This window comes from Pempheris klunzingeri, chromosome 1 (assembly GCF_042242105.1).
Source record: "Pempheris klunzingeri isolate RE-2024b chromosome 1, fPemKlu1.hap1, whole genome shotgun sequence".
In the NCBI taxonomy this organism is placed as follows: Eukaryota; Metazoa; Chordata; class Actinopteri; order Acropomatiformes; family Pempheridae; genus Pempheris; species Pempheris klunzingeri.
In genome coordinates, this window is record NC_092012.1 from 2890900 (window position 1) to 2914748 (window position 23849).

Consider the following 23849-nt stretch of genomic DNA (forward strand, 5'->3'; position numbering starts at 1 on the left):
AGACCGCAGTAAACCACCAACTCCTGTGTGACACAGAATTTCTGTTTTTGTCAATGGAGTCTGGTGGCTTTGAAGAGAGCGATACAATGGCTGATTCTGGTTAAACCAAAAGTGATCTACTGGACCAAATCTAAAACATTTTGTACCTTCCAGTCATTTTGAACCCAGCATATGTGAAACTAGGAGTAACAGAGTATGTCCTTTAAGCAACACAGCGAATTAATTGATGACCTCTGTACCTCTGGACTCGCTGATACATCTGTGCTGTAGAAAAACGTTTGAAGATGCAGGTTTGTAGGCTACACAGTGTTTATCTCAACCGTCTGGGCCACAGAGCAGAGTCCGTTCCCCTCCTCCTGTAAGATCAGCAGCTCACCTACTGTCTGCTGCCCGTGGACCACAATGCACTGCTCTGCGCCCTCTGATATCACCACCTCCACCAGCTCCTGCCCCGTCCCTGCAGGGAGCGAGCTCTCCGAGGCGAGGAGCAGGGGGGCGGAGCTCGGCGTGGGCAGATCGTTAGTGTGGACATAGACGACGGCGTGTTGGATGTCGCCTGCAGCCTCCCCGTCTCCTCCTCCTCCTCCTCCTCCTCCTCTCGAGGCGTCACTCTCTTCGACTTTCCTCCCGACATGCCTCGCCTCCTTTTCCTCCCCTTTACCTCGACCCCTTTTCCGCTTCGACTGATGCGCCTCCTTCTCCCTGTCCTCTTGCGGGGGCGAGGTCTTCTTGGGTCTGCCTCTGATCGGCTTTGGGTGGCTACAGCCAAGAGTCGCCATCATTTGCACATCCTCCTTCTGGCTGCTGCTCCTCTCATCTCCTCGTCCTCCCTCCGACTCCTCCGCCGCCGCCTCCTCCTCCTCAGTTCCTCCCTCCGTCCTGTGCTGAGCTTGGTGCCTCAGCAGACTTTGTCTCACGGTGTAGGAAGCGCCGCAGTGGCAGCTGTAGGGTTTCTCCATCAGGTGGGATGACTTAATGTGTCTCCTCAGCTTGGTGGCCAAAGTGTAGCCTGAAGAGAAAAAATAAAATAAACCATTCATAAAATATATTCTGTATCTTCTGCCGTCAATTAGGAGTTAAAGAAATATTATAGAACATAAACAACTCAAAAGCTAAAATTACAAACTAGTAAAAGCCATTTATGAACCAAACAATTGAAACAATTAGTTATCGTGTCAAGAAAAGACTAAAACCAACTTCCTTCATGTTTTTGGATGCTGTACGCCGTGTGTTGCTCCACTGGTTTCAACTGAATATTGAAACCAGTGTATTTATATAAATCTTAAAAACTGGGTCACAAAGTTTTCTCTTTTAAAAGGCTCAGTAATTTCCCTTGGAAAGCTGCTCAATGTAGATTTTAGCAAAAGTTAAAGCCAGGAGAAAAACGGTGCTTCTTCTTGGGGACTATTTTCAGCGGCGGATTAATTGGTTGTGCGGGATTGAGGCAGATAAAACCACAGTGTGTGTGTTCAGTGTAATGAAGAAATGTCCCCCAGTGTAACAGTGAGGCTTCACTCATGTGTTCTCAGTACTTCTTGGAAAACAACAGAGCTCTGTGGCAAAGAGGAAGAAGGTACATTGGGCTGATACACACAGAGTATTTGTTACTAGATGCATTTATGGCATTTGTCAATAATAATAAAATATGGAACATCGCCCCAGTTTATCCTCTAAGTTAAATTGTATGAGCAGCACCTTGAAACTGCCTCCGTGTATGAATTGTACTGTATAAATAAACTTCACTTGTCAATATTTGTGAATGATTTAAAGGGATAGTTTGGACTTTTTGATTGTGTCGTCACAATCCCAGTTTGGAGAAGCATCCAGGAGTCGATCAGCAACGTACTGCTCCAGAAAAACAGATTTCATCCCCATAAACAAAAGGCCTACCAAGAAAAATCAAGATCAATTCAAGTGCACGCTATATTTAGAATATTTTCACTGCTTCATATTGCTGTCAGACTCTTCCTCTTTTGTCGGGGAACTGAAGCTGCTGTATTAGAAAAATGCTCTTTTCAAAGCCACCAGACTCCATTGATCAAAACAGCAATTTAACCTCACAGAACACGGGACTCCCTGGCCTCCTGGAGACTCGATTGGCTTGCTTTATTTGTGTTATATGTGTGACTTTGATGTTTTAAATAGTTAGTTCACACCCTGACTAACATATTAGTTTGTTGACCGAAGCAGGAGTAGTCCAGCAACTCCCTTGTTCTGCGAGGTAAAATTGCTATTTTTGTCAATAGAGTCTGGTAGTTTTCAAGAAAGTGACACAACAGCTTCTGTTCCCCAACGGAAAGAAATGTCTGACATGAATATATGAATATATAGCGTACACTTACTGCTAAAATACCTGCTGTTTCTCCACTGCAGTGCATTGCTTGGGGGCTGGGGACATACCAATTGCAATCTACTTCAGGTATAATACACTGACTATGGATAAGTGCCTCAAACAACCTCACTTCAAAAGAACCAAACTATCCCTTTAAGTAAAAAAACTAAATCACTATTCAGTCCTGTAATCATATTTCTCACACATGATTAAATAAAATGTAAGAAAAACATGACATCTGCGCTCTTTTGCCAGTCCTGAAGGAGAAAATTCCACTTTTAAGTGTTCAAAAGTTTGAGTTCATCAATAATACAACCTCTTATCTCAGCACAGGTTTTCTGGAGCTTCATAAAAAGTATATGCTGACAACCTCTTAATCAGCACTCAGCGCTCCCCAGTCATGTGTGCAGGGCAGAACATCTGCAGCCCACTGAGTGAGACAAACAAGGTTGTTTGGAGGGGAATTAGCCAGCGTGTGCTTCGTGCCACTGGTCGGCTTTTCCATCGACTCGTCTTCATCACCGTTTTGTTTCAGCTGCAGTGTGTGTGTGTGTGTGTGTGTGTGTGTGTCTCCTCCAACAGTTTTCAGCCTAACACCACTTCATTAAATAGCTACATGATGCCGATTTCCCTCACTTTTAAAAGGCAAATAAGGAGATAAAAGATGAAACTACATCACTATCGTTAATCTACAAGGTGCTACAGGTATTACTGATGTGTGATATTAAAGGTTAACTCCACTAATTTTACACATCTAAGCCTGCGGGGGACGTTGTGTGAAGCCTTAGTGGCTGCAGAGGGAGTGTGTGAAGTCCAAAGGACAATCCTCATAGGAAGCGTCTTTGCCGTCCGTCATTCTCACGTCTCACAGAACAAATACGCTTCCATTTTATCAAATGAGTCAGTACACATCCCCAATGATTTTTACGCTTTCAGTCTATTTTTACAGCTGGTAAAATCACAAATATCCTGCTGTACATGTTTCTTCAACTTCAGACTCAGGTCGGGGTGCCGGGTGGGTGGGTACATAAAGTCAGTGAATCTATAAGATACACACAGAAACTTTATTTATTATCATGGAACTGACATGAAATCAGTTTTGCTTGAGTAATTTCCTCCTGTCAGTCGGCCTGGTGAACGCCGGTGAGGAGCTGCTGCTGACAAACGCTGTTTAAGGAAGATGGAGTCAGTGTGGACTCGTCTCCTTTGTGGATCCCAAATAATAAATAAGTATCAAAATATCTGGTTGTTAGAAAGAGGTGAGCTTGCCAGACTTGTGTAGCCTGGTCGTCAGGCAACATTAGCCGCTGCTAGCATGACACACATCCAAACCTCTGACCAAACTGTTGCATTGTGGGTGATGTAGGAGGCAGGTTTTTGATGAGGAAGATGAATGAATGAATGAATCTCTGGTTCTGATGCGTCACTTTTGACTGATGTTTCTTACTATTACAGGAATGTAATGCTAATGTGTAAAGTCGTGGTGTGAGACTGGACTTGATGACTTTACACTACTGAGACGAACTCTATCCTCAAATGTTAAAATGTTAGAATAAAAAACACAAACAATCATGAAGAGTATGTTGGTGATTTATGTACCTGTGATATAGAATGAGTGGCATTTATTATGGTGTTTTATCGTATTACAGCTTTCTTTAATGCAGGCCATGTATTTATTGTTTATTTGTTGTTGAGTTAGCTCACTACAGGTTTATGCTACATACTTGTCCCTATAGACATTAACATTAAATAAAATAAATCAATAGATAGCGCTGAAGTAAGTGTTTCAGTTGTTACGGTCAACAACTTAACTGTTTTCCTTCTTTGCTCTCTGTTCTTATAAGTGTCATTTTCGGCCACGGCAGACGGATGTATTCGCCAAAAAGCAGCTAAAAACCCCGACATATATTAAACCTAAACGTACTTGCCATGTAACCTGGAACACCAGATGGTTTGTTACACAGAACCATCTGGAAAGTCGTCCTTAGAAGCTGTTTGGAAAAGGGCAGGCGCGTTCAAAAAAAAATACTTGGCAAGTGATTGGGCGAACCATCTGTCTGTCGCCACCTATCAAAGGCTAATGTCAACCAATCGGATCAATGAACCATATGCTATAATCATAACAAGAGGCCTGGATACAGCGGGCGGGGAACATTCTCATCTATGAAAGCTGCTCAGCGGCGCGTGAAGCCAAAAAAAGGTCGACTTCCTGGGTATGAAATTACCAGAATCTTCCACAGATGGACGTCCGTGGTTCTGCATTACTGCTGAATGAGGGGGCAGTTTTTAGAGATCATTTAATTGATCATTTAAAAGTGATGGTAGCACTTCCACAGCAACGGCCTGCTATACAGAAATAACAGATTACTGTGAATCTCCAGCTCCTCTGGACTTTACAAATATCATTGAACTGAATGGATCTGATGTATCTGATGAACGAATCATTTTGGGGGGTTGTGACCAAACCCTGAGGAAGAACACCAGGCTTTGAAGCTGATTGAAGCTGATGATTTGACATAGTGGCCAAAACTGTGTAATTACAAGAACGGCGTCTGTCACGTGATGCTATTTTTTTCCCTCCATAGACTTGCATTGGAAAAGAGACGTCTGTCCTATAACATTTGAAATGTATCAACTTATTTACAGACATTTCTTTCACAATGAAAGTCTATGGGAAAAAAAGTCTTTGGTGCCGAACTTTGCTCTTATATATTTGCACAAAACCCATTTAGGAGCCACCATGGTTGTTTTAAAACACCAAACCCACGCCCGAACCTGCCGGTAGCTCCTTGTAGGACGCTGATTGGTCCAAACCACCGTGGTTCGGCCACAAACACACAACTTGAAGCCTGGCTGGATGGATTCTCGCATGATCTTGCAAACCCAGCTGCCTCACAAGTTGAAAAAACACGACTCTAAATGAACGCTAATGCTATTCTGCTGTTTTCTGGACGTGTTAAAAAGCCGATGTTTGCTAATACGATCATCGTAACAACTTCATAATGTGGTAATGTGTCATTGTTGTGCTTGCAGCTTGTTGTGTTGCCCTCAAGCTACTAAGTGTAATATTCTGAAACCGTCTGACCTTGTTGTACTATAATGAATGGCGCTGTGGTACGATGCTGTAATCCCAGAGATTAGGACTGTAGTGCAGAGGGTGCTGGACTAATGGGGAGGAAATGGGGGCAAAATTCCTCCTAGAATTAGCTAAGAGAAGATTAGAGGACTTTGATTTTTTTCCCACAATCACATTTGCCTTTTAAATGTACGATGAGCACCATCTAACCTTTTCCACAGACGGGGCAGCGATGGGGCCGCTCTCCAGTGTGCAGTCTCTCGTGAGACCTCAGGCTGTGGGGGTCCCTCAGAGATTTTCCGCAGTAGCTACAGAGGAATCCTCCCCCGGTGTGGGAGAACATGTGCCGACGCAGCTCTGGTTTCTGGGAGAAGCTCTGGTCACACTCGGTGCAGGGATACGGCTTCTCTCCGTTGTGAATTCTCAGATGAGACTCGAGGTTCCCTGAGAGAGAAACAGCCAGAGATCAGACTTGTGGTCGGGGCACAGTGAATATGCATATTTGTCCAATAATGTGTGACCGGACTAAGTGCTGCTGTCACTTCGACAAATTAAAAGATAAACTGATCACAGCTGGAGACGTCATTTGGGGAAATATGTTAACTTTGTGACTGAAGGTCAGATGAGAGGATCAATACCAATTTAATGTGTGTGTGTTTGGTAAAGACGCAGCTCTGAGACATAACTATTTTAGGTAGCAAGAGGAAACAGCTAGCCTAGCTCTGCCAAAGGAGGCCTCCTGCATTTTAACTACGTCAGGGCTAATTATCCTTTTTAGTTGTCGCTTCTGTGTCCTCATTAAGCAGTTAGCTTGTGCACTGGAGCTATTAATGACCATTATTTGTGCTGAGCAGTGTTGCAAACTACTTTCAGTGGGAAATAGATAAAGTTTGTTAAATGACAACAAGTACTGAGAGAGAGAGAGAGAGAGAGAGAGAGATTATTAGTTATTACTCAAACTGTGTTTTAGGAAAAGGAATAAATCTGATCGGTGTTAGCGAGCAAATAAGCATGCAGCATGCTTTTACCAAGATCTAATGCTGCTGGTGACCCGGCTGGACGTTACACACATGCAGAAAAAACACTGTAACACTGGAGGCTCCAGGCCTGCTAGCTCTGTTAGCTCTGTTAGCTCTGCTAGCACGGCTGTGTTATTGATGGGGCTGCAGAGCAGAGCAGTGGCTCTGGCTCAGGAGGCAGAGCAGCCATCTGCTTCTCTGGAGATACCCAGTTCAATTCTGCCTTTTATGCATTTAAATTTTTTGATATTATGTTAACAGGGCAGCATGGTGGTGCTGTGGTTAGCACTGTTGCCTCACAGCAAGAAGGTCCCGGGTTCGAATCCCGGTTTGAGCCCGGGGTCTTTCTGTGTGGAGTTTGCATGTTCTCCGGGTAGTCCGGCTTCCTCCCACAATCCAAAAACATGCACATTAGGTTAATTGGTAAGTCTGAATTGCCCGAAGTCAGCTGGCATAGCTCCCCGCGACCCTGACAGATAAGCGGAATAGATAATGGATGGATATTATGTTATGTTATTATGTAGTTAACAGGTGATTTTACACAGTAAAACTGCTCTAAGTGGAAATTTATCAAGAGTTGAAACAGACAACATTATAAAGTTTGAGGTGTAAAAATGCCACAGAGCTGAAAAATAAAACTGATTTTATAAACTTGGCATTAGATTAAAGTGTTGTTGAGGAACTGGTATCAAAGCCAAGGTATCTGTGCCGTCATTGAACACCACCCAGCCCCTAATCGACGTGCATCAAGATATCATCTGAGACCCTGGGTGGAGAAGAGCACTTAAATAAACTACATTCACGATACTTAAGATTTCAAACATTTCTCCTCCAGGTCTTTGAGACTTCAGTTGTATCCCCAAGGAGAAATGATTATACAATAAGAAATAATCTTACACCCACGGGAAAACAAGCATAGACGCTAATTCACACAGCTAAGACAACATATCAAAAGGAGAGAGGCAGCTGTTCAGACCAGCATCTAATAACTCAACTGATCATCAGACGATTCAGCTCAGCGGGACACTGATTGGCTCATCACATCAAACGTTCAGTGTGTAGCACATGATAAGAGCAGCACTTCATATCAAACTATGTCAGGAAAAGGAGAAACCTCTGAGTCTCAACATGTTGGCAAGAGTGGAGACAAGCAGCTCAGTGAGTCACAGTCAGCGGTGATTTAAGAGGAAGACACCAGAGCAAAAGTTAGCCTGTTAATCACCAGCTGTTCGATCTCTGACATTTAACAAACCCAAACTTGATGCAGCATCTGTGTCATTAGATGTTTTTTGCTCATCTGCTCCGTAAACATCTATATTTAGCATGTTTAACATGGGGCTGTTACTGCGGCTCAATAACTTACTTCACTTATACTGATTCTAGCGCTCTCTCTCTCTCTCTCTATATATATATATATACATATATAAATAATAAGCTTTCATTGTTAGCTGTTATTAGGTGTTGCCAAAAATGATGACTCTCATCAAGAGAATAAAATGGAGGCTGATTAGAGAGCAGGTGGATTCAGGGAGTCACTGAAATAAGGAGCAGGTGAACATGGCTGCAGAAACAAATACAATCAAAAGGCAAAAAAGGAATAAAATCAGATATATTGTTACTTATTAAATGACAAAACATGACGATGTTACCGTTACTGGTCCCTCTGTGCCGGCCATAACTGCCAGAGCACATCAGTATCACAGTATTTGGAAAAAACTTGAATATTGTGGTTGTAGCGGCTGCTTGACATCCTCCATCCTATTGGTGGGCTCGTCAATAGCGCAGTATTGCAATATGACGGTTATCATGACAGAACTAGTTTAGCATCGTAGCGGTGTGGTTTCTGGAGCAGGTACGTTCAAAATCTAACAACACAGTGAGGAAGTCTGGGCGACCTGCTGATCTGCTGGCAGAAAAACATGTGGCCACAGCAGCATTTTTAAAGTGAGCACACTTGGGTTAAACAGCCGGCTGCAGCTCCAGGCTCAGACTGGAGCCTCTGACGTTACCTTTCTGAGTGAAGCACTTGCCACAGTGCTGACAGATGTGAGGTTTCTCCCCCGTGTGGAGCTTCATGTGGTTCCTCAGAGAGCCGGAGTTGGCCAGCAGCTTGGGGCAGACTGTACACTGCACCTGAGAGACGAAAGCAAAATCAAATGCAGCATGTCCTTCCCCCCCCACCCCCCCTCTTTTTAAAAGACTGTAAGTTCAAACTGCTGTTTGGGGAGACGAGACAAGACTCTGCATGCAAAATTAAAACTGTTACGTGAAAGATTTTAAAATTGGGCTGAGCAGTGCGGAGGCAGAAACCCGACTTTTTCTTTTAGAAACCATCTTTAAAAGTCTGAAATAGCCGAGGGGAAGGTGAAGAAGCAGCAGCGAGAGCAGCATTTTATAAATATTCCTCCTTGGTGATTCTACATTTCTGGAGAAACTCTGCAAACTAGTGAAAAATGAAGCAATTAAACTGTCCACTGTTCTTATTAAAACAGCTATAGCTTGAAAATGTCACCACAGACGAGTGAACAAGCTCTCAGAGGGGCTCTGCGGAGATAAGTTAGATTTACATTCAGTGTCACTCACCAAAGTGCATTCTGGGAATCCTTGAGCTCTGATAAATGTGTTGAAAAAGTGATTCCTTTCTCATGAAATATTTGCAAAGCAGACTTATAAATTATCACTGTTTACATCTATGTGTGCCAGCATGCACTCTTCTTCTTCTTCTTCTTCTTCTTCTCTGCTTCGCTAGCATATCTCTGTGTGTCACCATCCACCAAAGATGGAAAAGAAGTTTTATATTCTTCATTCTTCAGGCTCAAGTATAGGTTGTAGTTAGCTCACGTGCTAACTGATCTGGTGCAGCAGGTGTAAAGTGACAATTTTCTCTTAGAAACAGCTTTTAAGTATACGGAGGACATTTTTTTCATCTTTGGTTAATGTTAATACACACAATGGTTCTATTTAGTGTAAGTTACTGTTGCTGCCCTTAAACAGCCAGAGACGGTTCAGACACCATGTGGGGCGGCTGTGGCTCAGAGGTAGAGCGGGTCGGGTCGAAGTGTCCTTTGGCAAGACACAAAGAATAGTCTCCTCCAGCTTAGATTCCTCCTGAATCAATGCCGTGTGGATGAGGATGTAAAAGTGCTTTGAGTGGTGGGAAGGACTAGAAAGGTGCTGCACAAACACATCTGTGTTACTGAGAGTGAAGCAGGCACAAAGTTAATTTGTTTGTCTGAAAAAATCTTTTTTTTGGGGGGTCAGAATATTCAGAAGATATGTGGCTTGTGAAAATGAGTATATTTTATATAATATACTCATTTTAATCTCAACAATATTTACTTTGGGGTGAAAGAATCTGTCATAATCTAAGAGGCAGGACAGTGGCAGAACCCACAGATGCAGGAGAAGATATATTGTCTCTGCCTCTACCTGTAGATCAGTGGAAGAGTGTAAAAGCTTTAGTTGGACTGTGTGCAGCACGTCTGTCAGCTGCCACGAGCCTAAAACTCCACAGGGAACTGTCACCAGTGCAGAGTAAAACAGCTCCCTACCTTCGGAGGCTGTGTGTAAATCATTCTGCTGCAGTGAAGGAGGCGGTGGATGCGCAGGGAGGGGCGGCGTGCGAACGCCTTGCCACAGTGCTCGCACATGTAAGGTTTTTCCCCGGTGTGCAGCACCATGTGCTCCTTCAGGTCCCGCTTCAGGCCGTAGGTCTTCTCGCAGTGCGGACAGGAGAACGGCCGCTCCCCGCGGTGACTCATCTGCAAATGAAACCACTGTTACTTGAGATAAAATGTATGATTACAACTGCTATTGTTTCTATTCATTGGGATGAGTAAATTGCTACTCTGCATGGTGACTAAGCTCCTGGCCATCAAGGGAGCAGTCAGCAAAAGAAAAACTCCCCGTGCCCACTCAGTTTAAAATAGCCTCCTGTGACGTGGTTGTTTCTTCTTTATATTTCTGCAGAGCTAAGAAGATAAACGTCTCCGATACATCAACGGTAAAGATCAGCTTTTGGTGTCAGTAATGAGAATCAAAGAGGAAAAGCTTCTTTGTGGAGTTGCTATTTCGAAAAATCACTAAAAAAGAAATCATACAAGGAGGCGAAAAAAAAGGTAGAGAGCAGCAGAAAAGGAAGAAAGAGACGAGGAAAGAAAAGGATCCCTACAGAGACTGACCTGGAAGATCCTTTTGGTTTAACCACAAACAGACTTTATATGACTCTCCTCCAAGTCTCCACTGACAAAAATAAGAATTTTACCTCTTCCTCTTACTGTATGATTTTGGTGTAAGTGAGCTTGACACAATATCTGTGTTGGATACTTGTGTTGAAACACACAACAACACAAACAAACTAACCAATCGAGGCTAAAACTAAACTAGCTATTCCCATGTTCTGTGAGGTAAAATCCCTGTTTTAGTGAATGGAGTCTGGTGTGTGTGCAGAGAGTGATATAACGACTGTTTGTGGTTAAACCAAAAGGATCTTCCAGGTCTCTCTCTGTAGGGATCCTTTCCATGATGCTGTCACACACTTGGTGGACGTACTTTGCTTATTTGAGTCGTCCTGAAGGATCACGATGCAGCTATAGCAGCCTGTTCAGGGCTAATTCCCATAACTTTTTGTACCAATGAGTCATTTCAAACCCAAAATGTGTAAAAAATAGGGTCAAGGTTTAAAAAAAAAAGTAAAGTAATAAAGGATACTTTAATAACTTAAAACTTTTCTATATTTATTTACTTTTTACAGATTTTTTCTGTTAGTTTTGTGTTTTTCAAGTTTATCTTTTTTAACTGGAGAGGTCGTGATCACAGCTCATAAAGACCTAAAGTTAAGGAAATTTGAACACATAATGTTGTGTATTTATATTATAATCTGTATATCCGGTGTTATATCAGATGTTTGAACTTTGTAAATATCAATAGAATAAAGAAAAAAGACAGGAAACAAAGAGTCTATCCATCCCATCACTCGCCCTACTTGATGGGCTCTGAAGCTCTCTGCAGAGGTGTAGCTTTTCCCACACTCTTGGCAGCTGAAGGGTTTCTCCTCTGTGTGACTGAACTGGTGCTTCTTTAAGTGACCGATCTGGTAGAACTTTTTGCCACAGCTGGAACACCTGTATCGCCTCTCTCGGACCTCTGGATGCCACGAAAGAGCCGCATGCGCCGCTGCGACAGCCTCGGCGTCCGGGTTCAACGTCTTTGCGGAAACGGCCTTTTCTGAGGCAGACTCTGAGCCCTCTGTCTGTTTGGGTGGGTCGGGGCAGGCAGGGGCAGGGGCAGGGGCAGGGGCAGGGGCAGGGGCAGGGGGCGGCTTCACCCGGCTGGTCAGGCAGTGAATGCGTCGTGGTTTAGCGGCCAGGCGGGAGCTGCAGCGGACAGGAGGGGGTGCCGAGAGGCCATCTGTGTGTCCATCTGTAGATTTACAGCACGACTGTCCGTCCACAGCAGCTGGAGCAGCACCTGAACTGTCCGGGTCTCCACCTGCTGCTGTTATCTTCTCACTGTCCAGGATCTTCACCCTCGCTCTCCTCTTCCTCACGTGTGCGCTTGGGTGTCTCCTGTTGATGCACCTGCGTGGTTTTCTGTACCGCTCCTCCTCCTGTGGTCTCCCCTGTCTGTCCTCCGTCTCCTCCTCCGTCTCCTGAGTGATCGACATGTTGGTAGATAACGTCTCTGGGCCTTTGCTGACATCCACCTTATCATCTGTCCAACAAAAAAACCATTTGAGTGTGAAATGGTTAGCTGACTGACAGAAAATGTACCTGCAGCAGTTCTGACAACTGAATAATGAATAAAGAAGTAATTAATCATGCAGAAACATTCAATATTTTCTGGTTACAGCCTCTGACAAGTCAGGGTTTGTTACTTTTCTCTGTTTTATATCTTTGTGAACTGAATATTTTAAGGTTTTGGACTCGACATCACCTTGGGCTCTGGGAATTTGTGATAGGCATCTTTCATATTTTTTCCCCATTTTTCTAAGTTACAGGCAGACTTTCTGTTGGAGAGACTAGAGCAAAAGTAGCTTGATTTTCAAAGCATCCGACCCAAAATGGCTGTTTGGTCCACAGCTGTAATTCTGGCTGTGAGGTCCGAATGTGTCGACCAAGCGAGGAGAAGCAGGAGAAGTCCTGCATTTAAAAGTTTACTTAAAGGAATAGTTTGACATTTTGGGAAAGACACTTCTTTGCTTCCTTTGCGTGAGTGTTGGATGAGAGGAAACCATTTTGGCGTCTGTATGTTAAATATGAAAGCATTAGCTTAGCTTAGCATAAAGACAGGAAACGAATACATTAAAAAGTGCTACGCTGATAATATTTCCCTCTGCCTTCTAGTAAAGTATAAAGTACTCATATTGTCCTTGTTCACACTTGATTGCTGCATTCACTTCTATTTAAATGGCTTGTTTTTGTTTTATTCTTTCATTATTTCTTCCTTCCTCTTTCATCTACTTGTTATTGTACTGTGTTCCAGCTTTCTTTTCTCCACGTGAATCTAATGGATATTTGCTACCACAACAATGTAATCTCCCTGCAGGGATCAGCTGCCTCTTATCTTATTATCTTTCATTTAGTATTCATAATTGTTTTGGAGATGCGTTGGTGATTCATAGGCTCAATCGGCACTGTAAAAGAGCAAGGCTTTAATAAGATATCTAGCGTATAGCCACAGTCTGTTGCTGCGGGGTATTTTCCACATGAAGGACCTTCTTAATGTCCCATCAATCAAAGCAGATAAATGGTCCACATCCCAGAATAATAAAGGATTAGTGGAGCTGCAAATCATTTTATTCCTATATAACAAAGGGACTTTAATGAATTTGGTTCTTTTTTTGGTCTTTTCATTTGACTGATGTCTTTTGCCTTGACCAGAAATGATTCATCCTCACTTTCAAATTCTGCTTGTATCATTTAACGGATCAGTGAAGTCAGACCTCGTTCATCTGCCAAGAACCCAACTTAGTGGTTTTTGAGGTCAGTGTTGTTGTTGTTGTTGTTGTTGTCGTTGGTGGTGGTGGTGCGTTCGCTGAACTCCACTGGAGTTAAAATGTCCCTCTAGCTCCTCCAGGTGGAGAGCACGAATGAATATGATGAGAAGTGAAGCAGCATCAAGCGTGACCGATGACATTGATCAGGACCATAAAACCCTGTTTGATACAACTTACACACTGGAATCACAAACGTAGGTTCCTATTACTGTGAGAAGGGTTGAACAGTCATGGATTAAATTAATATTGATTCAATTACTACAACTTGCTTTGTAGCAATAACACGTATTATTATTATTATTAAGGTCTAGAAACTAAAGGATAACTCTGGTATTTTTTAACCAGTGCCCTGTTTTAACATATCCTGGTGTCTAAATGACTGGTAGGTACAAAACTTTTTGGAATTGGTCCAGTAGATCACCTCAGTCAGCAGCCACGAAATGGGCTACAGTGGCTGTAATGTTAATCCTTTGGTGCATATGTGCTCGTCAAAGTAGGTCCAGTAAAAGTGCTTCTTTTAGCCACTGACTCTCAGATTGTTATTCTCTGTGTGTGACAGCATTATGGAAAGGATCCCTACAGAGGGAGACCTGGAAGATCCTTTTGGTTTAACCACAAACAGCCGTTATATCATTCCCTTCAAAACAACCAGACTCCATTGAAAAAAACAGCAATTTTACCTCGCAGAACATGGGGAAAAGCTGGTCTAGTTGTAGCCTCGATTGTTTAGTTTGCTTGTGTTACTGTTTGTCCCAACACAAGTATCCAACACAAATTCAGATCCGACACAGATACTGTGTCAAGCTAACCCTTTAAAACACCAAAGTCACACAATAAGACGCGAGGTAAAATGATTAATTTTGTCAATGGAGTCTGGTGACTTTGAAGAGAGCTCAAGAGATTTTAACAATATCTAACTTTAAACAAGTCATCGTGACATGAGAAAGCATTACTACCTGAGATGAGAATATTATCATGTAATCATCACAGACAAAGTAGTTAAATGAGATAAATGATGTTACTGAATCATTAGCCAGCCGTAGTTGTGGACGCACGTTAAATTTATGGAGCCTGATGATCAGAGAGTAGATGCAACCAACAAAGAGCCTTCAGAGTAAGTTTTATTAAGGATATACTAACATTCACAGCTGCAGCCTGAAAGCAAAGTGTTTCCCATCAATTCCCATTTTGCAATAAACCTTCAAACCTGCAGCTACGAGCTGAATACCAAGCGAGCTGCTCTGGTAGACGATACACAGCTAATGAAAACTGTGGACTCTCATTTACTTGTCAACTTGGTAAAAAGTTTGTGTTTTTCAAGTGCAGCGTCTAGAGTTGCATGACAGGTTTAGATACCCAAAACTGGCTAAATTAAATTGTCAATGAATGAATGAATTGTTGGCCTTTAATGTGACGACAAACCTGATGACTTGATCTTTTTGGCTCATCTCTCTACAACCACCTGTCTCACCTGTGCGTTCGGTGCAGCGGTCCTGTGTGGCGGGTTCGTCTGCCGTCCGACTGTTTCCCACAGTGTCCCCGTACAGCAGCAGCTCCGTTCCCGGCCGGATGTCCCGGCACACGCGCAGGCACACGTCCACACACTCCCCCGCACACAGCTCTCCGCAGGCACACTGCACGGCCACATTCTGCTGGGCGCTGCTTCGCGCCTGGCAGGCAAACCTGAGGGGCACAAACACACACAAACCAAATCAGACCAACTGCGGCCCGTGGTCCAACTTTCATTGGCCCGCAGAAAATTCTAAAAATGTATTGGAATGCGGCCCACACATGGAAGTTGCGCTGGACTGTGTTGTACTTCTTAGTCTCACCACTAGGTGGAGTAACTGTCTTGAACGAGGCAGCTTCTCTATAAAATGAGTAATAGAAGAAGAAATGTGCTACAGGTGACCCAAAATGGCAGAATTAAGGAAACGTAAGAGAGCAGGTGAGTGTAGAAAGTTTCAGACGTGGTGTGCGATGAGAGCACAGCTAATAACTAATGAAGATCACTTCTGCATTACGGAGGAGCTGCTTGATGTTAGCAGTCTAAAGAGCACCACGACGGGTGAGGATGTTTCTGAAGCTGTGCCAGGTGCAGTTGGCATGATGGGACTTAAATGGGACGAGCTGTGTGGAGGTACGATGGATGGAGCTCCAGCTGGGACAGGTGAGTGCAGAGGAATCTACGGTGTCCGCCGAGGGGCAAGAAAGTGGAGGTAAGGCTGTTGATTCGAGCACCAGGGCTCTAGCACAGACTATTTCAAGCTTCCCTCTCTGATGCTGATGCTGATGCTGATGTTGGGGGGGGGTGGGGGGCTGCTCTACCATTCTCATGTGCGCTGGCTAAGTCGTGGCTCTGTGCTGCAGTGGTTTTATTCCCTGAGATCAGAAATGAACCAGTTTTGAAGAGAGAAGGAGCTCTTCATGAGCTTAACAAGCAGAATTTACCTACATTTGATTGATTCACCTCTAGTGGATCAAAGGTAGCAGTATAGCTCACTTCTAGTGAGCGGCCCAGCCCTGTGTATGTTTTTCTGTATGTGGCCCTCAGTGAAAAAAGTTTGGACACCCCTGGTTTAGAGTGTTTGAAAATAGCTTTCCTCCCTGTGGCTGTTTACAGCAACTGTACGTACGAGCCACAGCAGGATTTCTAAAAAGATCCTCAGAGTTCATGTGTGAGGTCACGTCAGATGCAGAAGTAGCGGCTGTATGATAATAAGGACAAATAACAGTTTGCTTGGGGAATAGCAGGTCAGTTCTGTGTAACTCATCACAGGAGACTTGGCAGCAAAGGACTCTGGGAGAGAAAAATAGGCCAGTTATTAATGAGGACACAACAGAGTACACAGCCTGGAGCGGGAGAAAGAGTTTGCAGCCAGCAGTAGAAGAAAGTGCAGACGACACACACACACACACACACACACACACACACACACACACACACACACAGCAGTGTTGATAAAACATGACCTGCTCAATATGGCAAAAACCTCAAGCGTGGAGGGAGAGGAGGAGGAGGAGGGAGAGGAGGAGGAGGAGGAGGAGGAGGTGGAGGAGGAGGAGGAAGAGGAACTGTTTGTTCATCAGTAAGGTAGGAAGTCAGAGTCAAATAGTGAGGCGAGTCTTTCTAATATTAGAATTTTACACTTAATTTAAAGGTCCCATATTCTGCTGACGTTTAAACTACCATGTGGACTAGAATATCTTTGGTTAGATAGAAAAAGGCCTGAAAAGACTCTGAAAGCAAAATCAAACAATCCAATATCTGCATGTGAAAAGGTCCAAAATCTAAATCTTTCTCTATAAGAGGAAGAGGACAAAAGGGCCCCTGTTACTTTTGTGTGAAGCAGAGCGTCAACTTACTTGATCCAGACGATGGTGCTTTGTAGTAAAGCCTCTTTATTTGCTGTTATCTCCTTCAGCGCCTACAAAACACAACACGGAGGTTTAAAACATCTAAATGCTGCCGTCAGATCCTCACGCTTCGACCGTGATAATGAGACATCATTTTAGAATGAAAACAGGATTCTAAAACTACATTATCTGTTCAGTCAGGGGCTCAAATCAGATTTTCTTTTGCTGATATGTGATTTGGATGATTTGCTCAGCACAAATCTCTTCAGTTCTGACTTCTACGTCTGCTGCACATCAGCTCACGAGTTAAACCCTAAACGCAGACTTACGTGTTTACTTCAGTACGACGACGTGCTGCGTCTCTCTAATTGTTCACACTGGATTCTTACATTGGCCACGTTTCAAAAACAACATCAACAGCCGAACGAAATAATCGGATCAGAGCAGCTAAGCTGAAATGAGCACTGAGGCTCTCAGTGTGAACGCCTGGAGCCTTACGCCAGAAGGTTAGGACACTGCCTAATGTCTCGCTATGGGTTAAATAGTTAATAATAATAAACCCTATAATGTTTCTGTGTCCTGTTATCATCACACAACCTTTTTATGTTGCTGCTGATGGAAAAACAATAAAATCCAAATGGTTCACAGAATGTTTTTCACTTTTCAGGCGAGTGTGTCAGAAATCTACTTGTTCACAGTCAGGATTTAATTGCTTCCACATAAACTGTTTCATCTATTAGCGGTTATCAGAGAACAACAAAGACTGAAGTTAATTGTCATTTTTGATGGTTTTTTTCCAGGCACAAGAAAACAAAACCAAAAAATAAACCAAAAAATTTAACAGAAAAATAATATTTCTTGTAGAGCTGAGCGGTGAATTGATTTATCAGCCCCAAAATAAAAGTGGATTTTCGCTTTTTTTTTAGCGTTACGCCTGGAAAATATAACTTCTTTGGTGGCTGAATTGCCAGATTTACTTGCATTTTACTTCCCACAAGTCTTATCGTGGCACTTAGGAGCTGCGTTTAGCCTCAGGACAGTTTGTGAATGTGGCCTGAAATGTTCAGTGTCTAACTGGTAGCTCTAAGTGGCTCAGTACTATCTGAGACCATTAATGTTCATAGTAGTGCTGATTACTGTCCATGTGTGTCTCGCCCCAACTGACAGTGAGGTTGTGCTTTTACTGTGTACTGGTTGCAGCGGCCTTGTCAGTCATCATTAACGCATCGTTTTATCTGACAGGCTGCTGCGACTCTTTCCCCTCGTGTTTTCCTCTGCAGAGAGCTCGGTGGGAACGATAAGGACGGATTCATTATCTCCTCACGGGGTCTGCACTTAATTAAGCAGAGAAGATCGCATTTACTCTACGCAAAACGGTTTCAAAAGAACAGAAGTGGCTCGTGGTGAATGTGAAATCCTAATGAAGAATCTCGGGGCTGAACAATGACGAGTCTTTGCATCAGTCGAGCCTGACGATGAACTCCGGTGGACTGAAACATGACTGCTGCCTTCTGAATAGAAAGCTGAATCCTTCTTGCAAGGCTTCTTTCCCTTCAAGGCCTCTGTTGAGACATTTTGAATCTAAATGGGGGAACTAACCGCATGAAAATAGATAAACATTAATAATTTGCATTTCTCTTTGGTATAAGGACAGCGTCTGTGTTACTGGGTGTTTTTATGCTGCAGTAGTGATTTTGGATAACTTGATGTTTGTTCAGGTGCAGCCATGATGATTCAGGCCCAAACATCTGATAATTGCAGGTTGCTCTATGACTAAATTTGACTACCGCTGCATCATTCCTGTGCACAATTACTGGTGCTTGTACAGAAGAAGATCTGCGGTTACGTTAAGCACTCAGAGAAAGACTCCGTTCTCGCCTGCAATCATGACAACAGCACATAAGATGGCACTAAAGCAAAATTAGATTTCTAAGTATGTGCACTTAATGGGCCTCGGGGTGGCAGCTGCATGGTGGAGAAGCAAAGCTGGGTTTGCTAAATGGGTTTAGAGGCAGAAACATAAATGCTCAGACTGAAAGAACAAACACAGACACGAACATGTGAATAATTGAAATGTAGTTTGGAAGCCAAAACTGTGGTAATGTATGCAAGAGAGGCTTTATTTTCTGGGGAGGTTAACGGTGCCCTGTGTAGGATTTAGGGGGATCTGTTGGAAGTCTTCAGTAGCTTATAATCCCCTTAAAGCAAGAGTCGTTGTGTTTTTATTAGCTTAGAATGGGCCCTTTATATCTGCACACGGAGTAGGTCCTCCTCCAGAGAGTCTGCCATGTTGCATCAATGTGTTTCTACAGTAGCCCAGAGCGGACAAACAGGGGGGGGGGCTTTTGTGTTTGTCCACTGAAGAAGCAGCTTGAATGCATCATTTGGGAGACGAAGAGGAAGAAGAAGAGGATTTTGTGTTGCTCATCTACGTCTTCCACTTAAAACAATAACATCTGGCAATAAACCGGATTCTGATTCTGACTGTGGAATAGTCTTGTTTACAGATCCATCTCAGATTAAATCCTGTCTTCAATCATTGTTGTCTGTATGTGTTTATGTTTTATATTCTTATGTGTGCAAAAAGAATTTCTTCTTGCGGGAGAATAAAGATTAAAACTGAAGTAAATAAACTTTTCATGCAAACCTTTTTGAGTAGTTTAATATTTCATGTAAAGTAGAAACAAATGTTCAAAATTACAATTAAAATGAACAAAAAATGTGATTCAAACTGTGATTTACCTGCATTACGGTTCGTTACCTTAAAAATATGCATGCAGTTTACCTGTGCCGCCCCCGTGCTGCTGCTGCAGCCTGTTTTGGGCTCAGAGTTCACCGTGAGTCCACCATCTCTGCTGAGCGTCATCGGGTCAGCGCGATACTTCGAGGCCCACTCTGTGTCCCCCTCCCTCCCCAGCAGAGATCCAGCCTCCAGGGAGCGGCCGACCCACCACAGCCCCAGCCTGCCCTCGCAGAGCTGCGAAGGCCCCACGGCGAGGCCGCGGGGAAGCAACGTGGAGAGAAAGGAGGTGAGAGCAGACGGGACGGCTGGAGCAAGACTGTCCATCAACCTGTAGAGAAACACAATAAGACGAAGACTGATTCACCACAAACTACCAAATGGTCTGACACTCTCTTTTTATTTTGCATCATATCATTGCTTTCAAATAAACTTTAACGTGTTTTAGTATCTGCAAGGTGAAATTCATGCTTTATTTCATTCAACTAGCTGGACTTTTTCTTTTTCTTTTTTTAATCTGTCATGTTATTCTGTCGTTATAGTACACATGGCTGATGTAGAGCCACTCAAAAGTTTACAAAAGGTGCATTTCTTATCAGAATTACTTTAATAATCCCCAGGGGGAAGTTGCTTTTTTATAAATAAAAAATTTAATTTATAAAGTTCTGGCCTCAAGTGCAGTTAATGTACTAAATGTTAGAGAAAAAACAGTGTAAAAAACTAGTAGTTCGCCATTTTCTTCGACACTAATGCCTCTGAAACTTTTTTTTAAAAATAAAGACAGGTAATGTGAAAGGTATACGGTTAAATAAATAGCAAGAATATACTTTTTCCCAGCAGACAACAGGAAAAGCACAGGTATAATCAATAACGTGAACTTCTTTATTCCATCCAGGTGTATATGACCTGCTCCAGGTGCTCTGCTGTAGCCAATGGTGGCTGATAAAGGTTTGTAAACTCCAGGTTATGATACTTCTATTGTTCTTTAATGGGTCAGTGACAGTGGAGCTACAGTCATAGTGAATTAACTCAATAAACACATGAACACACACCTGAAATATCACGTGCATTTACACACTCAAATCTGACTTTCCTTCACTCTAAAAATGTAAAAATCTGACATCAAAAACGTGTAAAATCACACTGAATATATTAAAAACAACATCAGGATGCACACTGCTCATCCTCTCAACTCAAAGGGTTGATATTGTTCATTTAATTGTACTTTTTAAACCCATTTTAAGCTAGATCACATTAAGCAGAGTGTCTTCATGTGGTTTAAACTGCACAGCAGCCTGAACTACATTAACATTTGACCTCACAGAGGCTCTGGGCTGCAGCTAACGCAGGGAAAACACATTTCTGGCCAACAACTATCAACACAGCCGCGCTAGCATGTTAGCCGAAAAGAGTTTGGGTGGATTTAAACTAAAGGACAGTCCCGTTAAATGAACCCAGCATTGTGTGGCTCTTATTTAACAATCATAAAAAAATCACAGCATCATATTAATAACATAAAATGACGCTGGTGTTAGCTAAACGCTCCGTACTTTATAGGATTTATCAAAGCTAACAGTATGTTAGCTTGTTAGCTAACGCCTCGCAGATTCTTTTATCAAATATCTTTATCATCATAGCAGCTGTGTACATACTTGGGACGCGCTCGGTGTTTCGTGCTGATTATTTATCGCCACACCAGTTTAATTATTCCGATGTAAACTCTGGGAAAGCCATCGTTATCCAGCGAGTAAAAGCATCAACGGAAGTCCCCGCGGTCAATGGTCCGACCGGAAACAGAGCGGCGGTGTATTTGGTTCCGCCTAAAGGTAACAGGTAGGGATTCTACAGGGGCCCGTTTCTAATAATATGATGGGAAAATGATCCTGTTAGTCTTTACAATGAGAAACTTTATCGAAATAATGAGGAAATATGCCAAAATAATGAGAATTCCTCTCATAATAATGGCTTTGTATCTTCAATTAACACCTTAGTATATATAACATATCAGTTACCACAGTATCTCAAAATAATATGAAACCATCTCAAAATAGTGACTTTGTGAATGAAAATAACAAGTTAATATCTCAAAATAATGTGTAACCTTTTCAAAATAATGACTGTGTGTCACAAAATGACTGTGAAAAATGACTGTGTGTCTGAGAATTTCCCCCTATGGGGGATCAAATAAAGAAAAGTCAAAGTCTAAAAAAATAGAAATAATAAAAAAAAAATAACACTAAGTTTTCAAAAATAATAATTTCGTATCTTAAAATAACAAGTTAGTATCTCAAAATAATGTGTAACCTTTTCAAAATAATCACTTTGTGTCTGAAAATAAAGTGAAACCTTCTCAGAATAATGAGAATTTCTCAGAATAATAACTTTGTATCTTCAATTAACAACTTAGTACCTCGAAATAATGACTTTGTATCTGACTTGAGATCGACTAAGTCACTTCCTATAGACAGTCTATGGTTTTAGTTCAACGAGTGGGACTATGCAGTCAGAGTCTCGGTCGAGCACAGAACAATTTGATGAATAAACCTTATTGATAAATTGATTCCAGTGATTTTGGACACTGAAAGGAAACTGCTTTACACATCACTAGTAGGAGTCACTGTTGAGCTAGCTATAAAGTAGGAAAATAATGATTCCCTGTGATGCTCAGAGGCGACCACCAGCTTTTACGGTGGAAATGTTTCCTTGTGTGTCACTTAGTGCATGAGCTGACATCCTGACATCAATCAGCACACCTTAAATGTAATTGGAATTGTTTTTATGGGCTCTCTTGCATCACTGGCACTTAAGACATTTTTACGTGTAGCTTTGTTTTAATGTCAAAAGGGATGTTTGGATTTTTCATTCAGGAAACACCGCTGACATTTTGACACTTATTTGCTCAGAGTTTGATGAGAAGAATTAGACACTAACAGTGAAACAGCTGCTAGTTTTAGTTTTAAGTTCTGGCAAAACATGTCCGACAGTAAAGTTATTGTTTCTAACTCGATGTGATCTGAAATGGTCTCACTTACTCACAACCAGAACTTTTTTTGGTTACAAACATTTTGTGTTTTCTACTAATTAACAAGTGCAAATGATGCAGAGAGCAAACAGAGACGATTCATTCAGAGGCCCAGGGCGGAGAGGTGAACTGATGTGTGTGTGTGTGTGTGTGTGTGTGTGTGTGTGTGTGTGTGTGTGTGTGTGGAGGGTGGGGTGCAGAGGCTCCTTAAAAGGACCTTATTCAGTCACAAGGGAATGCTGACGCCGTGTGCAACACACCCTGTTGGACAAATACAAATTTGCCGTAATTTTATTATTCCTGTGACTCAGGGCCGAATCCTATTTACCTCAGCAGCTGCCACAGAAACACTGAGCTCACTGAGAGGCGGACGGACGGTGAAAGACATGTTTGTTGTCTGTACCTGGAATGTCTGGGCGGTGACCCTCCAGGATCGACTGATCTCTGCAGTTTCTGGCTTGTAAACTTAAAGGGTAATACCGGTATTTTTAAACCTCTATCTTTTTACATAGTTTGGTGTCTAAATGACCTCTGTGTTTGAGTTGGTGCAGTAGATCACCTCAGCTGGCTTGAGACTTGGCATCACTTTGGTGTTTTAAAGGGTTACAATGGCACAAACAAACAAACAAACTGATCAAAGCAGCAGCAGCAGACAAGCAACTCCTGTGTTGTAAAAGGTAAAATGACTGTTTTTGTGATTGGAGTCTGGTGGCAACTGCACCTGATCAAAGTCGGTCCACTAAACATGTTTGTTTTTGCCACCAACAGGCTCAGAGTGTCTGACAGCATTATGGAAAGGATCCCTACAGAGAGAGACCTGGAAGATCCTGTTATGGCGTTCTCTTCAAAGCCACCAGACTCCATTCACAAAAACAGTAATTCTACCTGGTAGAACGCAGTAGCTGCTGGTCAACCACTGTCTCGATCAGTTAGTTTGTCTTATTGTGTGACTTAAAGAGTTAGTTTGAATCCAACACAATATTTGTGTAACACAAAAATAACACTAACTAACTAACTGATCAGCATCTAGCAACTCCTGTGTTCTGTGAGGTAAAATAGTTGTTTTTGTGAATGGAGTCTGGTGTGTGTGTGCAGAGAGCGATATAACGGCTGTTTGTGGTTAAACCAAAAGGATCTTCCAGGTCTCTCTCTGTAGGGATCCTTTCCATAATGCTGTCACACACTTAGAATAACAATCTGAGCCTGTCAGTGGATCAAACAAGCACTTTTAATCGATGTTCTGTGATCAGGTGTGGTTGCCACAAAGGATCACACTACAGCCTGTTTTGCGGCTGGTGGCTGAGCT

At 42.6% G+C, this 23849-nt stretch overlaps 1 protein-coding gene across 1 annotated transcript; it reads right to left on the reverse strand.

The window, feature by feature from the left end:
* Positions 1–293: 293 nt before the first annotated feature.
* znf408 (zinc finger protein 408) lies at positions 294–21275 on the reverse strand. Its single transcript, XM_070831539.1, has 9 exons — positions 21174–21275; positions 19567–19852; positions 16791–16852; positions 14896–15107; positions 11412–12139; positions 9979–10188; positions 8437–8560; positions 5619–5852; positions 294–1009 (listed from the first exon to the last, which is right to left on the reverse strand). Exons 2-9 carry the CDS (start codon positions 19846–19848, stop codon positions 300–302), a joined length of 2562 nt encoding a protein of 853 aa, XP_070687640.1. The 5' UTR covers positions 19849–19852; positions 21174–21275; the 3' UTR covers positions 294–299.
* Positions 21276–23849: the final 2574 nt, after the last annotated feature.

Bases quoted from the DNA above. Each gene is read 5' to 3' on its own strand.
- znf408 (XM_070831539.1), bottom strand. From the start codon at position 19,848: ATGGACAGTCTTGCTCCAGCCGTCCCGTCTGCTCTCACCTCCTTTCTC. The intron at 16,853-19,566 runs GTAAACTGCATG...TGTGTTTTGTAG, and splicing joins GCAGCACGGGGGCGGCACAG to GCGCTGAAGGAGATAACAGC. The intron at 5,853-8,436 runs GTAACGTCAGAG...TTTCTCTCTCAG, and splicing joins CAAGTGCTTCACTCAGAAAG to GGAACCTCGAGTCTCATCTG.